This window comes from Ursus americanus, chromosome 34, assembly GCF_024610735.1.
Source record: "Ursus americanus isolate L20-20 chromosome 34, mUrsAme1.1.p, whole genome shotgun sequence".
In the NCBI taxonomy this organism is placed as follows: domain Eukaryota; kingdom Metazoa; phylum Chordata; class Mammalia; order Carnivora; family Ursidae; genus Ursus; species Ursus americanus.
Window position 1 is genome coordinate 7,397,411 of NC_142160.1, and position 20,343 is coordinate 7,417,753.

The 20,343-nt window shown below is 37.4% G+C and overlaps 1 protein-coding gene across 10 annotated transcripts in view; it reads left to right on the top strand.

Moving 5' to 3' along the window:
• Positions 1-20,343, top strand: part of RFX3 (regulatory factor X3) — a 439,312-nt gene that overhangs the window by 348,847 nt on the left and 70,122 nt on the right. For 9 of the 10 annotated variants that reach the window (XM_045772591.2, XM_045772590.2, XM_045772596.2 and 6 more), the window contains 2 exons: positions 9,272-9,346; positions 17,898-18,079. In XM_045772591.2, coding sequence (XP_045628547.1) covers positions 9,272-9,346; positions 17,898-18,079 — 257 coding nt within the window. The remainder of the gene's footprint in view (positions 1-9,271; positions 9,347-17,897; positions 18,080-20,343) is intronic. The other variant, XM_045772595.2, reaches the window with a different exon arrangement.

The following is a 20,343-nucleotide window of genomic DNA, read 5'->3' on the forward strand; positions in this document are numbered from 1 at the left end:
CTTATAAATCCATGAGAAAAACAGAAAAAGACCCAAAAATGGCGAAAGTATATGAGTGAGCAGCCCCCTGAAAAGGAAATGAAAAATAAACCACAAAGAGAGACTGTTGTTCATCTCTCACACAGGTGAAGCTGGAGAAGTCAGTCAGCCTTGCCAAGGGTGTAAAGAAACCAGCCCTCTGGCTCACTGTTAAGAGGAATCTAAATTGGCACAGACAGGATTGGAGAGCGCTACGGGAATTTTTATAAAAATTGAAAATACACATATCCTTCGACCCTGGGAGTATACTTCTAGTAATTTATCCTGCTGATGATACACTTACAAATGTGAGGTGCTGCGTGAACAGCCATATTCACTGTAGAGTTAAATAACAGGAAAATTGGGGAAAGGCTAACTGTCCATCAGCAGGGAAATAGTTAAATAAATTTTGGTGCATTTGTTCATTCAGTGGAATTCTAGACAGCCAGTCAAGAATGAGGCAGCGTGTGTATGTACACATGTATACATAGAGGAGACATACATAGATAGAGATCGAGAGAGATGGAAAGATCTCCATATTGTTAAGTGAAAAAGCAAGAGGTAGTGTGTGTGTGCTTAAATAGAAACGTGCATTTGCATATGCTTATATAAGCACAAAGATCCCTAGAAGAATGCTTGAAGAAAAAAAATGTGGGGACATGTGAATACATTATTTATTTGAAAAAAAGGGGATTTATTATTTCCAGAAATCTCAAGCAAGCCCTTGATGATTATAAAGTGTATCTACCTGGTCACGTCCCCTGAATGCATGCAGCTGATACACCCCTTTTCTTTATGAGCCAGGTATAAAGACTGTCAATGAGGTGTCACAGTTCGAATGAAATCTTGTACCTGGAAGAAGTCCTCCTTTATTAGACTGCGGGAAGTTCAGAGAACAGAAACTGGCATTAAATTTAGTAAAGATCTTTGGATCTACTCTTATTCAGTATTTTGGAGCGAAAGTGAATGTTTTGTGTTTGTATTCGTGTACTTGGAGTCTGGACTGTTTAATCACTCACGCACTCAGACCTATATTGAGCCATCAGTGTGGACCAGGCACGTGCTTCTAGGAGTATAAGGGTTTACAATGTGGGTACCGGAGCCAGTTCTGGCCTACCAGAAAGCTGCCTGATCCTCGAAGGCAAAAAAGGAAATCCACAAATAGCCTCCAGATTTCTTTAAAGTGGTTACTTTCACTTTTGTCTCTTACCACATTATTTTTTAAATCACAAATGTTAATGTGTTATACATTGATTAATTTTAGATTCTCCAAAATTTTGTTTATCTTCTGGTTATGTTGCTGAGATAAATTGCAAAAATGCTTAAAGGTAGGGTCGGACTGGGTAGGAAGAGAGTGAAAGAGAAGCAAAAATCTAATTAATACTTAGACTTCAAAATTGTTCTCTAAGAAGAGTTACCTCACACCATGGTAGGAACGAATGCCCACTGAAGGAGTAATTGCAGTCTGACCCTGACAAAGAAGAGAACTTTGAGACTATTTTACTGCAGTGTTCCTCCAACTTGAATGTGCCTTCTCTGGGGCATTGATTAAATACATCACTGAAGCCCTCCCCCCGGGGCTTTTGATTCAGTGTGGGGAAGGGTCCAAGATCTGCATTCCTTACACGTGCCCAGGTGACTCCCGTAATGCTGATCCACGACCACACTTGGAGAAATCCTGTTTTAGTGATTATGCAGACTAAATACGAAGTGAACATGTGCTTCGTACTCAGAATAATCTGTGAAAGGCAGATTTGAAATCTTATACATTCGAAAATGTAAACTTGGCCTTAAATCCTATCACTTAATTCTAACCCAGCAGGTTCCCGAAGGGTAATTCTAGCCCTGAGTGCTTATGGAATAGATGTGTCAGAAAATAGTTTCATTGTCACGCACTGATAATGCCAGTCTTTTGGGTCCCGGTGAGGGCGGAGGGATGTGGGCTGTACAGAGTGATCAGAGAAACCAAACCAGCAGTCTTGGTTTCAATCCACCAACTTAAGTCAAATGTTCTCAGAACACATTCAATTTATGCAAGTTTTTTTATCCAAATGTGGTTTTTTTTTCCCTCATAAATATTTCAGAATAGCTTCAGGTGGTACAAAACTGCCAAAACTTCATGTTGAAAGCATAACAATTTAAATTTTTTTCTCTAGATGTCATAAAATTATGTGAATGGAGAAGATTTTATATAGTTAGACATTTGCAAGACCTAAAACTTCTTTGCTCTGAATGCTTAGGCACGTAAGATTAAGATTTCATCGTTAGCTACTTTCTGGTTCAAGAGGAGACAGAAACCAAAGCTGTCTAGGAGTGTCATCTGGACATTTTTAATTTTTTTTTTTTTAAAGAATTAAAGGAACAACATGTCCCGACTCTGTCAGTGTTAAGCTTCTTTTCAGCATCGCTGTGTGTAATGGATTTACGTGTTGATTTCTGTATCATCTGAACGTACAAAAAGAGCACTATCATATTCAGAGTCTTAGCTTCGGCGGGAGTGTTACCATCTGCACTGTCAGACCTCCTGGGCCCAAGAGACATCTCTCAGTAGAGTCTTAGAAGAAGGGATCCAGGGACCTGCAGGGAACGGACTTAACTTCTGAGTGCAGAGTATTCAAAGTTTTAGGGTCACAACCCACAATAAGAAATACCTTTACATTGTGGCCCTGTGCTCACACACACACACACACACACACACACACACGTATAAGTACACATCTAGATATACACAGATAGAGGATTATGTATATACGTGTGTCATTCATATCAGGTGTCTGAAACCGGAGTTCTGCAGGATGGTATTTACGCATACGCTGTACAGGGACATCTGATTATTTTCTACTCTAGTTGATTTCACTGATTTTCTAAAAATGCCGATCAGGACCCACATAATGGATGTCATAACCCACTGCTGAGTTGCACCTTCCATTCTGAAAAGCACAGCTTTGGGCAAATTGAAGAGGAGAGTGGAGCCTTAGCTTTGTTTTGTGTTCTTGTTTATTGTTTTTGTGCATCTCTAACAAGTGTCTAGAGCCACACGTTGAAAAACCCTGTGTTGGAGCAGTTATAGAGACTGCAGGTCTCTATCCGAAGTGCAGGTGTTCTTCCCTCTGATGTTCCTGGTTGGAGGGCTTCCTGTAGGAAATCCCACCCACCCACCCCGCCCGTGCTGTCATTTATACACCAGGAGGCTGTCGTTTCTAGCAGGGTAAGTGTGGTGGCCATGTGTTGATGTCGGTCATCACAGATACCTTTTCTGAACAAAAGCCACCAAGTAGAAACATTTCTGCCTTACTTGATCTCAAATGCAAACAAAATGTGAAGTCTTAAGAGTTCACGGGAGCAATTACCCCAAAGGAAATTTCCAGTCTTAAGTATATTCTCTTGATTGGATTTCTCTAAAGAATTTACCATTCTTTCACAAAGAAAAAAAATGCTGTGTTAATTGGTGAGATTAATACAGTAACCAGTATGAACAAGAAAATATAATTAGTATACATTAAAGATAACTATTTTATGATGATTAAAATGTGACTATCCACTTAAAACATTTTGTTGCCTTTAACTTGATCACTTTGAAATCATTTTCAAGTAATACTTATCAATCATATGTAGACCATTGCCTATTAGAAAGTGATTTTCTTATTTATTGACAGTAAACCATTTTAGCAAATCTTAATTTTGCAAGCCGGTCCCCAGAAGAGAGTTTCATTTGATGTATTTGATATTTTGATTTGAAATATTCCATGATTTATATTTATGTTGTATTTGCATAAAATGAAAATGATATTGAACTTCGAGAGATAAATCTTGTATTCCAGTCTCATGTTTAATACCTGTGTAATCTGAAGAAAATCCCTCAATCCCAGAGAGCCTCAGTTTTCTAATCTGTGAAAAGGAGATAATATTGCTTGCCTTTCCGACTTCACAAAGTTGCTGTGAAGATCACAAGAGAATTAATATAAAAAAAGGCTTTATAAACCATAAAGCACTATAATATTACTTCTATTTTTAAATCACATTCTTTAACAGTTCGAACGGAAGGAAATAGTTTCTACCAAGAGACCAATTTTAATTATAGTGGTAGTTGAATATATCAATCTTGACCTTTAGTCTTTAAAATAGATTAAAAAGCCATTTCAGAGTCAAGAGAATATGCCTTGACCTATAAAGACAATGAATAAGGTGATATAATTATTCTTTTTCCTTCTGTCTTATTAGCATGTAATGGAATGACTGGTTGATACTTACATTAAGAGAGAGCCCTAATTGTCCACAATGCAATACTCTATTTGAGTCATTGTATAGGCATACATAAATGGATATAGAAATCACATGTCCAAGGGGGCCTCTCTTTTACCCCGTGTAACTCATGCAAAAGACTCTGCACCTCTTCACATTTCCCTGCATTTCAAACTGCAGTTTACCTTTTTGACATTGTCCAGTGCTCCTAAATGAACCCTGTGCTCCAGCCAGCCTTGATTACTTGTACTGCAGTACCTGGGAGCGGTAGAGATTTTACTGGCGATTTTGTAGAGGAAAAAGCTGAGGCTTTAGCATCACCCTCTCCAGAACACAGTCACTCAAAGCCTCTTTGTACTTCCCTGTTCTCCCCAGTCTGCACGTTGTTTGCGCGGGTGAGGTGAATGCTGACCTCCATCTTCCCAGATCCCCACCTCCTGTAAACCTCCCAACCCTCCAGCAGGGCACCTAAGCCTGAGAGCAACTCTGCAAAATGAGGGGTCAACTTATAATAATAAGAGGGCCATCCGTAATGTTAGGGGAACTATAAATACCAATTGTAAATAATAATGGGAAAATTATAAATAATGGGGAAAATGGGTTTTTCTTATTAGATTTTTGTCTTTAAAAGTATTTGCTGCCTTAGAAGGAGTACAGTATCGATCCCTTCTTTGAGCTTGGGAGAAGAGGATACAAACAGATATTTGCTGCACATCAGACACCGCTGACCCCTCTTCTCCTCTTCCCATCCTCCTTTCCTAAGAGCTTGGGCGGGACTTTGCTCTGAAGTCCTTTTTGGGATACTGATTCTTGGTTGGATATTGTACAAGCCTCAGGGTAACCGTGGATGGTTGGAGACTCTCCACTTGTCCTTGGTTCCCACAAGGCAGCATTAGCGTCATAGTGACTGGAAAAGAGTTTGCAGCCCGGGTTTGAGGCCACATGTTTATCATACTGTGTATCCATCCCCCATCAGATCATAGGTACCCTGTCCCCTTCAAGGTCTTCTTAGTGGGTTTGCTCTCTTTTTGTAGGAGCTCCACTGAGTTTTATTTATTTTTTTCTCCTGGATATGAAATACAACACTTCCCTGGCCTCTTCTGAATTTCTGATCCTAATTCCTTAGAAATCAGGAAAGACTTCCTTCACTGGTTCAGTCTGCCAGAGATGTATATACTTGCTATATTCTCAAAAATAATAGGGGTTTCTTCTGCCTTACAGAGACCACGTTTTCTTTTTTTTCTCTTAAATCCACCATACACACACATGCACACACGCGCACACGCACACACACACACACACACACACAGTCTGCCACACAAGCACTATGGTTTGCTTGTTGCCATGTGGTTGTATTTTTATCACAGTTGTGATCATGTTACTTTCTGTACCAAAAGAGAAGTAGTTGGTATAGTCTCGAACTAGCACTCCAGACTTAGTATGGGGAGTCTTTTGCCCAAGTGAAGGAAACCCACTTATACCATTCCCTGGCTTGCGGTCTTTTGAGAACTCAGCGTTTATGTGGGGAAGCTAGGGACTACACCTGTATTCATTTTAATTCTCCAGTGACTGACTAACTAGTGACAAAATCCCAAACATTTTTTTTTTTTTAATATAGCAGCCAGTGTCCTTTTCCTCTTTCTTCACCCAAATTAAGCTTCACTGACAGTCAAACTCCCAGGGGTCCCTGCTCTCTGGTGAAGTCTCATTTCTCTGAATCATGTTCATGGTCAGTGACTCTCTCAGCGAGGTGCTCCGCGCAGTCACCATTTTTCACGTGATGCTCCGTAGTACCTTGTCGTAGGACACACGGCAAAGAGGTCTTTGCATCTTCCTGCTACCGTGTGGGCAGAAAGAAGTCTGGCATGCGACTGTAGGAAGTTCTCACTACCTGCGTGTTGACGCTTCGGACTCGGTCGGGCATCAATCCGGGCCGCCTCTGAGCCTCGGAGGCCACACGCGATTCCCAGGGCTGGAGAACATCTCACTTACCTCTCTTGCTCTTCTGCGCCTGAGGCCTGCCACTCCTCGAGACTGCAGCAGCCTGTCTAAACACAGTGCAAAATCCTCTCCTCGCATTGCTGAAAATACGTCTGCGGTAGGATGGAAGCAGTTTCCTGTCTTCGGCAGAGAACCACCCCCAGAGTCGATTCCCATTCTCACGGGAGCCCTACGTTAAGCTGGTGAATCTGGAGGGTTTTAAAATCGTCCCTAGTACAGTGATGAGGATCTTTTTTTATCTTCCAGAAAAGAGTGATTTTTCTAGGAAGTCATGTGGCTAGAATGTCTGGAATGGACAGCCATTTCTTACCTGGTCTTTCACACGGGGAGTTCGTTGGAGTCCCTCACCCCAGTAATCCCACTTAATGCTCTGAGAGCCTCTCTCTCCAGGCCAGACGTCTCATGTTGGGTGCAGCATCCCACCATTTGGTCTCAGAAGAGTTGCCATAGCTTCTTATCTGATTATGAGGCAATAGTCCGGGGTCACCTGAACCAGCCTAAACTCCCAAGCACCACGTATCCTAGCAGGAGATAATCGCAGAGACGATGTAGACACTCCTGGTGACTCAGTTGCAGGGTGATTATTCAGTAAGAGATACAGCCGGGCACTGAACCTTAGTTCAGAGCATTGACTTCTCAAAAAAAAATCACCTCCTGTATAATCATCATCTAAAGCTTCACTGGTTTAAGGAAGAAATGGAAAATGTTTGTCTCCCATGCCCACTTTTTAATGATAAAGAACAGCAGCCACGAATCCTTTTAGTCATAAAGACATTAAAATTGCTGATTAATAACCACACACAGACCTGGGTTTCGCCCTCACTACTGCAATGACACCGCTGGTCATTTTCACCTTTCATCTCGATGTGGGAAATCACGCGGTGCAGGTCATTTTATTTTTATTTAGTAGACTGAAATCGAACCTCGAATTCTCCACACTCAAACTTGAAAGAAAACGTGGGCATCGTAGCAAATCAGACTTTTTTTTTTTTTTTAAGATTTTATTTATTTACTTGACAGAGAGACAGCCAATGAGAGAGGGAACACAAGCAGGGGGAGTGGGAGAGGGAGAAGCAGGCTCCCAGCAGAGGAGCCCGATGTGGGGCTCAATCCCAGAATGCCGGGATCACGCCCTGAGCCGAAGGCAGACGCTTAATGACTGTGCCACCCAGGCACCCCCCCTTTTTTTTTTAAAGAGCAAATCAGACTTTTGAGCGAATTCGTCATAGAAGTGATCTAAAGTCACGTGAGGGTGAGGCTTTGCAGCTTTTTTTTTTTCTTTTGATAGATGTGTTCTCTTTGAAAACAAGAACACTTACAGATGCCCTTTTAAGAGACGCACTACCGAGGTCCTTTATAGTTTTGAAGTTTAACATTTTAGTAAAAAAGCTTGCGTACTCATTATGCTTACATTGCTCTTTCTATAATGTGTCTTTTTTCACTAGTACGGTATTACCTTCTTTTCAGTTGATTTTCAAGTAGGATGGTAAACTACGTGACCATTCTACCTGGGAGGAAGAGTGTTTTAGAAGCCAGGTTACTTAATTTTGTGATCTAAAAGAAATTAACAGTGAAACAAATTGTATTACATCTTCTTATGAATTATTACAATCTCTATTTTAAGAATATTTTTTTCTATAATTCCTAGCCTAACATTTTTGTCAGTATTATATCTTGTTAACTCTAGGGAGGAAGAACCGGTAACTTGTGGAAATAACATAAAATAGAATTAAAGCTATTAAGTTCCCAAGTTGCTTGGAAGAAAATTGGATTTAATGCTGATATAATTGAGACTGAACATTCCGTGGATAAAGTTCCACCAGAAAGCAATTGGGAAGTTGGTGGGGGAAAAGAACTTTGCTTTGGACATTGGCATCCATGGTTTTTGTGTTGGTGGGGGGACACGGTATGTGAGCATTTCAAGGCATCGTTAGTTTCCATAGCCACTGTAAATGAGAAGTAAGTTAACTACATTTGAAAACACGAAGTATTCTTTATCGCTGCTTCTACTGATAGTTGATTTGATCACATGGTAGAAATAAAAGTAATGAAATCAATTTTCTCTCTTACATAATGTGATTTTTAAATTTAACTTTAGTTAATATTGTTAATGTAACCCAGTAACCAAACAGAGCGCGTTCAGAATCTGCTTTTACAGTACATGCCCTAGCCTAGGAGCCGAGAGAGAGACATCTTTCGATATAAGGTTACCAAGAGCGCACCCCATTTATTATTGGCACCTGCTACTTAATTAGGGTGCTGTGATTTCTCATGGTATGCGGAGATTACACGGTATAAAACTTTTCTGTGGTTGTCCTTTTCTTTGTTGACTCTGAATTATTTTCTCTTTTATGTTTCATTTCTGCTGTCATTTCTAATAGCGCTGCCTCACCACCACTTCCTAAAATATAACGCAGGGGCCATGATTACATCGTAGTGTTTGTTCATACTAATGACCATCCACTTCCAAATTTTAATACAGGGTTAAGAGAGGAATGGATAGAGTTAGTAGCTTTTGAACATTAATGAAGGGGTCCTTGTACATTTGCATTAAAATATTAATGCATGTTAAACACAAAATCTGCAGGGTAATTTTTCTTTCATGACGAAAGTAGAGCAGATATTAAATACTCTTTAGGTGGGAGACTATTTGGAAAGAGAGTGGTTACTATCCCACGCCTTGAACTCTGAAAGTCAAGACCATTTTCTCATGACTAGAAAGAATCCACCGGGGTTCCTGCTCCTCAGGCCTCCATTCTGGTCGTCATCACAGACTGTCCAAAAAAGAGGTGTACTTTTTGCGATCGGGCTTATCCTTAGCGTGCCTATTTTTATTTTATTCTCTGGGGGTGGGGCGGGAAGATGGGGGAAATACACATTGAGTTGAGAGCTGTTCATTAGCCACCATTGAAGAAGAAATTGAGCTTTAGAGAATCTATCAAAAATTCTCTGGTGAGCCTTTTATTACTATCTTGTCTTGAGCCCTTTTTTTAATGACATCTATTATCAGATTGAAATGGCGATTGAGACGCTGCAAAAGTCTGACGGTCTGTCCACTCACAGAAGCTCTCTCCTCAACAGCCATGTAAGTTGCCTCTTCTTCATGTAAACTAATCTCTTGCTTGTTCTGCATGTGTTGCTTGCTTCTAAATGCTTGTTTTATTTATTTACTTATTTATTTTGCTTCTTAACCTTCTTTTCTCAGCCCCCTATGATCTCTGTATCCCTTAATGGCTATTTTGTACAGTGGAATATCTAAAAAAAAAAAAAAAAAAAGGAGCCCCTGATATACTGCTTTACTAGGTTTTTGTGCTGTTTTGGTACAGATGTAACATTTCCAAGTTAATACCGAGCTGCCATTTACTTGTGAAAGTTAATTAATGGGGATTTTCAATATTTAAAGCTTTCTGGTTTGATATTAATTGACTCTGAAGCAAATGCCTGTGATCCGCATCTCTGTGTCTGAAGCAGGGAGACAGTCGTGTCTACTTGTATGACTGGTAGTATTTTCTTAAAGTGGGAAAAGATGATTAATACCAAATCCAATGGTAAACTGTCTGAAAATGATTTCTTTACCAGTAAGACTATATGAGGTGGGCAGGAAACAGCGACCTGCATGAGCTCAGTTCTTGAGACTTACAGAAAAATGAAACTGGGCCAAGAGAAGAAGTGAGACTCTTGATAAGCCATAAATTGCTAACAATTGAGGTTAAACAGGATCATTGTTACTATTTCTTGATGCTTTTAACTGTTATCAGATGCAGCCATCACAGTAACACTGGTAAGTCTGGGAAGAGCAATGACAGTTTTGTGAAAGTATAAACATTTTCAAATTTCAAAATCAGGGGAACTGATGGAAATGCTGATTAAAAATTATTTTGTTGCCATGATTTCTGAATATATGGGAAAAAGTAAATAGAGCAATGACTTATATCTGTTTTAGACATATCTGCTAAATTAGTATCAGTGACAACACACTAAGAATTAAGAGTTTTCCCTCCCAACTGGCAATGTATTCTTAAACTGAGAGATAAGTTATTATGATTTTTAAATTCTTCCCCATATTTTGTGAGTGAAAATTCTAAAACTGAATCACCCAACTGAAAAGAAATATTGTTATTTTTTTAATAAATCTAAAACCTTTAGTTCACAGATAATGTTTTGCTGTGCTTTTTAAATAATTGACTTTTCAAAGATTTAAATTTTATATTCCAACATAAAACAACTTCCATGTGTTTTACACATTTGTTTTTAAACGAATATTGTGTGTTCTTTCCTTTTCAAGGGAAAAGTATCATGGCAAAAAAAAACAGGTTAGCCAATTTGGAGAATACCTGCAATTCTGGTGAAAATTATAGGTTGTAAATTTCAAAATAATATATATTTTGGCCTTTCTTTTTGAAACAGTTTAAGGAATGTGATTTTTTTCCCCCTGTCTGAAAATTTGTATGCAATATGTCACTCTTTTACATGCTTCATCAGTATATCACTGCTGTGTTAGCATGAGTTTGTAGTTGTGTATAAAGGCTGGTTTAATGTACACTATTAGGGTGTATGTTTTTTGGGGGTGGGTAATGACTAACTGGTGTTCATATTTTGAAAATGGCAAGTAAAGATGTTGTTCACTTTTAGTTAAAAATGTATAGGGAACGTAAGAGGAAAAAAAAAAAAAACACCTGAAGTTTATAGTTACCTTTTTGAACTGTGAGACTTCTAAGAAATTGTGTTTTGTTATTCAATTCATATCTCATTTTCACTTGAATTATGCCGTTTAGTAAAATATGTGATATGTTTAATTTTAACTTGAATTACCTATATTTATTAGTATTCCATGAACAATAATGTAGGTATAAGAACTTTTTTAATATATTTTTGTTGGAAAATTTTCAGACATGTTGGGGTTTCTTTGAGATTATTATTCTCTTGCAAAACTCACGAAATAATATTTAATGTTAATGAACGTGTGGCTTAAGCTATACCAACAACAAACAAATGTTTGTGACTCTGTGGCTTCCTATTTTTTATTACCTAGCACAGCACCTCCTCCATAGTGTTTTCTAATTACCAGAGACATTTCAGTATATAGAGTGGGCATGAATATTGTGACTGCGGTGATAATCTTTCTCTAGATGTCCTGATTCATTTTTATTACACCTCCGAGGTAGTTAAATTCATGTAAAGCACATTTACGGTCAAGTCCTTAGAAATACCAGTGATTCTCCAGGTGGTATAGGAACAGTAGAGGAAGGATCCATGGTGTCTCTGCTGACCAGTCAGGGTTCTCCCTGAACGCATAACAAGAATCCTGTTGTTTTTCTGTCCTTGGGAAGTTAACAGTGCTCCTCATCTTTGTTAGGTTAATCCAAATAACTGATAACCACCTGCTAAGGGCATTTTAAATTCTGTGCACTTAATTGGTGATGTTCCCTTGTAAAGAAAAATTTTAGCAGAAAAGTTTTTAAAAAATATATCCTTCATAAATGTCAGTAAACTGTAAGTTACCTTTGTCCCTCACTATAGAGGACATAATAGAGATTAATTTGAGGTTTGTGGGATTATTTAAAGTGGACATGAATCCAACTTTACGATGTTACTTCCCTGACTTATCAGTTATTACAGAGGATCGATTTCATTAGGGAAAAAATTAGGAGACCTGATCAATAAGTTGTGTCCCGTATTTAGTAGTTTCAAAAGAGGCATCTTAATCATGATTTTTGAGCAGAAAGTCTATTGTCATTCTGTTTTGGAATATGGGATAAAACGGGTTTCCTATTTTCCCTTTCGACATTTGATTATTCAGAGTAATTTAGAAAATTCTTATTAGGGTCAAACCAAATAAATAATCTCCTTTCAGTAAAATCCAATATGATTGCTTTGTTTTTCACCTTTCCACACATTAGAAGATGGAGTGGGGTGGGGTGGGGTGTTGAATTTTGTGTCCCCTTTTCAGCATATCCTTAAGAGTACTTGGAACTGCTGCTCCGTTTTTATCATTATCTTGCTATCATCCTCCAGGTGGAAATGCATAGATACTCCTCAGTTTCGTACCCTATATAGTGCCCCATTCTTAAACTGAGTACAGTTACACTGAGTGCCATGTTTTTTTTCTATTATTATCAATATTCACATAATGGCAATTATATCGGTAGTAACACCGTGGAGGCAACAGTGAATACATACTGACAAGTTAAAGTCCCAAGAGAGTAAGGATTTTATATGTTCTGTCCACTGATGCATCCCTGGTGCCTAGAACAGCACCTGGTACCTGATAGAGGTTTCCTAAATATTTGCTAAATGGATGAACATAGGAAAACAAGTAATAGAAGGGAACAGACCTTATCTTACCTTCAGTATTCTAAGTACCTTTGCCAATCATGTATACATTTATTTGGGGACTCATGCACGCATTGTTTTGTTATCAAGTATGCTTCCATAGGTTTGTCGATGAACGTTGTTGGCATAGAGGCCTTCTCTCTGCATAGCATTTGAGTAAAAGAGTGTCTGATCACTCTATCATTGCCCCATGGGCAACCGTTAGTTTAAGAGTAGACAACTTTGTTTCTCTCCAAATAATCTTAATCCTTCAAACAAATAATAGCCAAGGGTGATATCACTCATCTCCTTGTATTTTAGAATGGTACTTTCGATTTAGCTTTACAGAATTTACTCTATTAGTACAATAATTTTTATTTAAATATTTTTATTTCCAAATCTTTTGTATGTGAAGATGCAGTGGGGCTAAATGATGCAAACTGTCTGCCTAAAACAAACTAGGGTATCATGCAGACTTAAGTTTATTTTATACTCCTCAATTGTAATTAATATAAGTTGGCACTTAATGATTATTTTGTATCCAATGTGAGATATTTTAGATTGCAAATTCAAACACAGAAATATTCTTGAACTAATTGTTCCAATTTCCACATAAGGTTCTTGAACTTCTTGTGCATTTTTAAAAAATTCCTTCTAAAGTATATAAAAAACATTAGGCATTTATTTTTTATACTTTTTACAATCTAGCAAGTAGTTGTTTTATGATTTTTGCTGGTTTTGGCTACTGAAATATATTCAGCTCAAAGCAAACCCTTGTTTTATACTCACTTAACCTTGACTTTGCTGTATTGTAAATATAAGTTATGACAGAAATAAGACCTGTCAAAATGCGTATCATCGGTGAACTGAACTTAAAATGAATCCTAATGGATAATAATCCATCTGGGAAAAAAATGCCAAATGTTACATTTAGATGTTAATTGAGGAATGCAGTATGTATTTTTTTTTTAATTTGTCAATCAGTATTTCCCTTTGGGAAAAATAGGAACAGTTCATCTTCCTTAATCTACCCTGATTAATATAGATTAAATGCAAAGGTTGAAAGATGCAATTATCTTGGTTTCCACCCTTGCATGAATTTGTGTTAGTTCATTAGTAAAATAATCAAGTTTTAAAGATAAAGGTTAAAAGTTCCTAGGGTATTTTATGGGCTTTTAAAAACCATAAATGTAAACAAATATTTTATGCCATTTTATAAGAGTGAAAGAAATAGTAATAATTTAGTTCCAAATTGCTAAATGTTAAGGGTATCAAATTTTAGTGTCCAAAGGGATTTTATTAAAGACAAAACCCAAGGAAACTATATCTTATAACAGGCCCTGACTTCCCTTGGGCAGCACAAGAAGTGTATGCCTTTAGGTTACACTTAACAGCCAGGTTTCTCTTTCAACAAAATTAATCCTTTCTTATACTGTGTTTCAGACTCAGATACCTGAATTACAATTTCATCACTGTGTCAGAACTTGGAGGGGAAGTAACTGGCACGTAGAACGCACATGATAATCCCCCGCTGAATCTCAGGGTCTAACCCCGTAGCCCCTAAACCGATGTCCCCTTACGCAGGGAGCTCCCAGCAGCACTGTGCATGGGTGGGAGAGTTGCCCCCAGGTTTCCTAGCTGGAGTCTCCATCCTTCAGGGCTTTCTACCTCCTCTCGACCTCCTTCTGCTCTTCCAAAGTGATCTCCAGCCTTCTGGCAAGGAATCAACGTTCTTCTCCTGCAAATAAGGGGCAGGGAACAAAATGTACCTCGGCTGCGTGGTCATAAGCAGTCATGAGTTATAGTCATCAGAACACCCACTCATACGGAGTTTTTCAAACCAACTGACGATGTAGATACATACCTATACACACATATTACAAATAAACTCAGATTTCTTAAGAACTGGCTTAGAAGTGAAGGGTCTATAAGAATGTAAAACTATATACAATAAGACAAAAAGTTTGCAAAGCAGTCAGTCCAGATTATTGGACTCACTGAGCATTTCAGAGGACCACACAGCCAATCCAGTAAAAACTGCATTTTCTTTAAACTATTCATTTGGGGCTTGAGTAATATTATCCAGGCTTCCAAGTATTTTAAGACAATTTGTATTGTCATTATCTCACTCTTTCTGTGAAAAGTTTTCTTTAAGAATGGCCTCATTAACTCTTTTATATATGTCAACATACCTTTGGACTCAAAATATTTTATGTTGAACTTCAATATTGGCACTAGTCTTCACTTTTACAAAGGGCATCTTAAGAGCACACCCTTCAAATATTTTATTATTAGATTAGCTTCTCAGTTTTTTTTATCTACAAGACAATTTTCTTTATCATGAGAAAATAATAAACTGTCATTTTTAGATACCTGTCATTATGTTTAAGTAGTTAAATATTGCAAGAAAACTAATAAACATTTGAGGGAGTTAACGGAAATTTTCTATTTGCATCTCATTAATTAAACAAATTATTTTATTTGCTTTATATCTCATTAAAGGTATTTTGGATCAGATCGTTTTTACTAGTTGTAAACTTTTGGTTATAAAGTTCATGTTATAAGATTATTTTCCATTTCTGAAAAAAGAATATCCTTTAAATTAACAGTTCCTATATAGATATATGTTCTGTTCATTAGCGAAGAAGGAAATGTCTTACTTTTATTTATTTTTGTTACAAAATCCTAGTAGTTTGGCTTTGACAGTATGCCTTATATGAGGAAGCAAAGATAATACATACAAACACATCTTCAGTATTTTTAACTTACGTGTGTTGCATGTTCAATACTTGTAGACGTGAACACTTGATTAGTTCAGTTGCAAAATATTGTTTTCCCAAAAATATTTAGGGTTTTTATACGATTGCCTGTCTGAGGATTCTGTTTTGGTGTTTCCTTTAGATTCCTTCATCTCAAGAAGCTGAATTTCTCAGAGAATATTCCTTTCTATGTTTCTGTAGTCTATGTCCTATATTTCTATGTTCTTTATATATTTAGAAAACCAACGGAAGGCTTTCTCTAGTATATGCACACAGAACCAGAGCTAGCACTGCTGGGCGGTATGGTTTACTAGAGCTTCCCCAGCACCATTCAAGTGAGGAAGCAATGCCTTCAGATGCCAGTCATTCAACTGAGGCACGTGAATGAAGTGTCTGGGGCAGGTTTGTACGGCCGTATTTTATGTGTCAGCAACTGCAGTTGCCTTCGTCATCTACAGGATCTTAAAATGTATGAAGAAACGCTAGAGACATCCTGTCCCACTGTGGTAGGCAGAATACTAATCTGAGCCTTAATAACTGGATTTTCCAAGCATTGTGTTCCCTCTCTTTTATACAAAATGAATACGTGTTAGTGAACTTATTCTGTGTGTTATTTAGAATACTCAGAAATCACACGTCTCTGGAAAACGCCTTTCCTGACAGGTTACAGACGATTCATCTCTAAAGAATTCTTTTTGACCTTTACTTTTTCTGTCATTATGTAAATGAACGTTTATTTTGTGTAACCTTTTAAAAAGGGAGGGTTGTCTATGCGATAGAGGCGATGGGTATGTTTAAATGCACATACTCATATGCGTAAGTGTTCACGGAGAACTTTAAGGTCTCCCTGACCAGAATATGAACTTTATTTTTAAAAGTACTCTGCTCCGGGGGTACCTGGGTGGCTCAGTCGGTTAAGCGTCCCACTCTTGATCTCAGCTCAAGTCTTGATCTCAGGATCGTGAGTTTAAGCCCTGTGTTGGGCTCCACACCCAGTGTGGAGCCTTCTTTTAAAAAAAAAAAAGTACTCTGCCCTAACTTGTAGACTCGGTGACCATATTTTCTGAGCCAACATCAGAATGAGTTTAATGACATAAGTTTAATTAAACATAAGCATCGTGTAGGAATATTTGAAATTAAAATGTTCTGGGCAATTCAGCTGTCATAGTTAAAGGCAATAATTCAGAAAATATTTTTAATGGATTTTCTTACGAAGAGTCGGAAAGTTCAAGTTCTAAGTTTGTTCACAAATCTTAAAATATGTAAGCAAATGCTTTAATGTATTTGAGCGTCCATATTGTCTTTTTTGGAAAATGATTATAAATTCCTAGAGGACAGGAGTGAGATCACATTCACTGCTACATCACTAGGTGCCTAGCACATTGCCTGGATCATAGTTGATGTGCCAGGAATTCTTGGACTCCCATAACTTATGTTTAATTTAAATTGCATGTAAAAATATCACTTCTTTATCACACCTCTTATATATGGCATGGAAATTTTGTTGAGACAAGTAATGTGAAGTATTTGCTGCTTTATGGAAATAACAACCGGTATGCAAGTAATCAGGAAACGTGTGTTGGGAACCAGATCGGGCTCTGAGACAATCTGTGACCTTAAGAAAGTCATTTAAATCTATTTCATTTCTCCTTTTATAAAGAAATGAATGAACGAGTTAATAATATTCCTACAATTGAAATTCAGTAATGCATATCTACATTATATTTTCTAAAATTTTTTGCACTTGCTATACTTGAAAGATTATTTTTAAAAAATAGAAGACAACATCAACCTTTAAAATGTGAACCTACAGACTGAGAAAATGTTGCTTTACTAACTACCATTGTAATGCGTTTTCCAAAATTATGTAAAAACATAGCAGGGAGGTAGAAAAACTCCAATGATTATAATAAAAGATTCCTTTTAATTAAATTTTTTTTAAAAAAAAATCAGTATCTAGTGAATTTTTTTCCTTCTGGGGAAGAAATGACTGAATTTTTTCCTTTCTGCTTGCAGAATTTGACCCACTAGATAACACCGTTGTTGTCCTGTTTGAGTAAAGTAGATAAGTAAATTAAAATTCTGTGTAAATGAATAGAAACTTAATACAAAAACTCATACAGGGCAGCCTGCTGTTCATGTGTTAAAACAAACTAACACTAAAGCTGTATTTTGTGCACGCTGCCAGGCTTGGAAACATGTCTTGTTCTGTAGCAGTTATACATTTTATTTATGACCAGTTAATGGGATTATTTGAATTCCCCAAAGAGGTGTTTGTCTACAGAATTGCAATCAATACAGGGAATATTAGTGTTCTTTACGTGTGCTTGAATGTTTGAAGGCGCGGACGCGGTCCGGGTTCATAAACTATGTTCAGCGATGTACATTTCCGAGAGTTTTCAAGGTCAAATTATACCACCAGCCTTTGAGTTACAACAGTTTACCCTATTACAAGGCTTGATGAAGATCTTCTGAGTATTTCTGCGTATTGTATTTGTAGCGGCTTGTAGATATTTTGGTAAATTATATGGTTTCTCTGTGTTTACCCTGTCTTATTTATACTAGCTCCAGTGGCTGTTGGACAATTACGAGACAGCAGAAGGAGTGAGCCTTCCCAGAAGCACGCTGTACAACCACTACCTACGACATTGTCAGGAACACAAACTGGACCCAGTCAATGCTGCTTCTTTTGGAAAACTAATAAGGTCAATTTTTATGGGATTACGAACCAGGAGATTGGGAACTAGGTTAGTATGAAAAAGTAAGATCATAAACGAATCCCTCTTTTGCAAACTAAAGCAGTTCAGTGTATCGTTTGAGCCAAAGTGCTTGATTACAGATAACGCATAAAGAAAAAAAATAAGGAAATAGCTCAGTTTATACAGTCTCTCATGTAGAGGTCATTATTCAAGGAATATTGCCAAACCAGAACAATGCTTTGTCTTAAATGTAACTGAGCACAGCTTTGAGAAGAGTTGATTCTCAAATCATACAGAAATCAGCAAGCCAAACTGTTAGTGTAAGAGTTACACATGGTGCCTTAAACATTAATATGTATCACTATTTTCTCTTTTTAAAAATAATCAGACTAGAGATGAGTAAGTGATGTAGTCAATCGGAAACTATGTATCTCTTGACTCTTGCAAAATTACATTGAAATGTCTTTATAAATAACTTCTGTTTGAATAGAGTGAGAAATTAAAGCTGAGTTTTTCTTTTCATTTCTGGAGATCAATTAAAAATCATTTGGTGAACTTGAAAAACTGGGGAGTTTGAAGCCCTCAGTAATACCATGGTCCTATTTAACCTCTTATTAGTCTTTTTTAAACTCTTAACTGTGAAAACATACATGTATAGAAGTAAAAATATACTATACTTCCATTGTACGGAGACCAATAATGTAAAAGAGATTCTTAGTTTCTGGTTTCTTTCCTTTGGAAAGAGATATGAGTATTTTTACTAATCAAAATATGATGAACATAATACTTGGAACTGTAGAGTTTCATTTTGGGCCTTTCTATAACTTTTACAGATTATCATAACATAAATATTTTAAGAAGCTGGGCAGAAGGATATGGATGTTTGCGATTTCCTAAATCCTACAGAAATCCATATTAAAAAGTATAAAAATAAAGATGCTACACTGTATAACGCTAGATGATATACCTGTCATTGGTTTTTAAGTCACAGTTTCCTAGTATTTAGAGAAGAGTAGTTAATATTTTTAAAAAAACAAAGAGACCCTCGGTAATTGACTTCGTTGTAAATATATGCTAAAAAGAGGGGGGATGTGTCAGTTTAATGGCATTGGCGAGGTCTATATGTATTCAGAGTGTGAATACTCCTTTCTGTTGCATTTCAAGTGATTGTACAGGCTTCCGGTTGCTGGAGGTTCAGTTCTCTCATAAATATATTTTCTTCTACCTATACTTGAAAAGATAGTATACTTTAAACCGAAGAATATGATTGTCTATTATGGCTAAAGGAACTAAAGCTTTCAGCCCCTTGAAAGAAGCTCTTTGTCTCTCTCATATTTTTTTTCCCCCAGAACCACAAAAATCATCACTTGGGGATCTAACTTACTATCCCCTTGCCGAAGGCTCTGTAGTTATGCACACCGTGCCGATATTTTGAGACTCTGGGCTTTATTCAACATTCTAATAGTGGTATTGTTGTTCTCCTTTTGTTGCTGAGAGGGATTTCAGTGGGTCCTATTTTGAGGCTCCATTCAAACCTTGAAACACATCTTTAAAATAGAAAAGGACAAAATTGGGGTTGTTTGGGTTTGTGAATGAGTGGAATCCATACTCTATAAGTACATATTGCAATATCGCAGCGTTTCCTTTCTGATGTTCTGTTTTCCCCCCTCTGTAACAATTATGTCTCCTGTTCCTTTTAAAATTGTATGTAGTGTTTGCAATTAGAGATGGAAAGGAAAGCCTAGAAGAAGAATAAGGAGAAAAGAAACCCTATGGGGAAAGTTTAAGCAAACGCTATGTTACGAAGACAGCAGAACTCTAATGTAGAAATCACTGACAACGATGAGGGGAAAGCACCAGAGACTCGATCATGGACAGTGGTTTCGCAGTCATTTACTGCTCCTGACCCAGGGAAGGGAAAGAAAGTCAGTATTATAAATCGTGAGGCAAACTAACTCAGACACTTCTTCTTTTTTTTTTTGGATGAACTATATGCAGAGCTGTTACTTGTTCATCAATAAAATAATCTGGTGAATTAATTCAAACCAAAACTAGACCTTTTTCCAACGTTTTGGAGCTAAGTGAAACAATAAAATCACCGTGTTTCTGAACAAAGGCAAGTCGAAAGGTACCTTTTGTTAGAATCCATCTGCAAATTAAGTTTAAGCGAAGAAGACCATGAAACATGGCTGATCTACCCAACCATCGCCCCACCAACTGAATGAAAATGCTGATTTGTAGGAAATGGAGAAAAGACTAGACACTTTATCTATTTTGGTCTACAAGAGAGACACCGTTTTACTCTGTAGCTG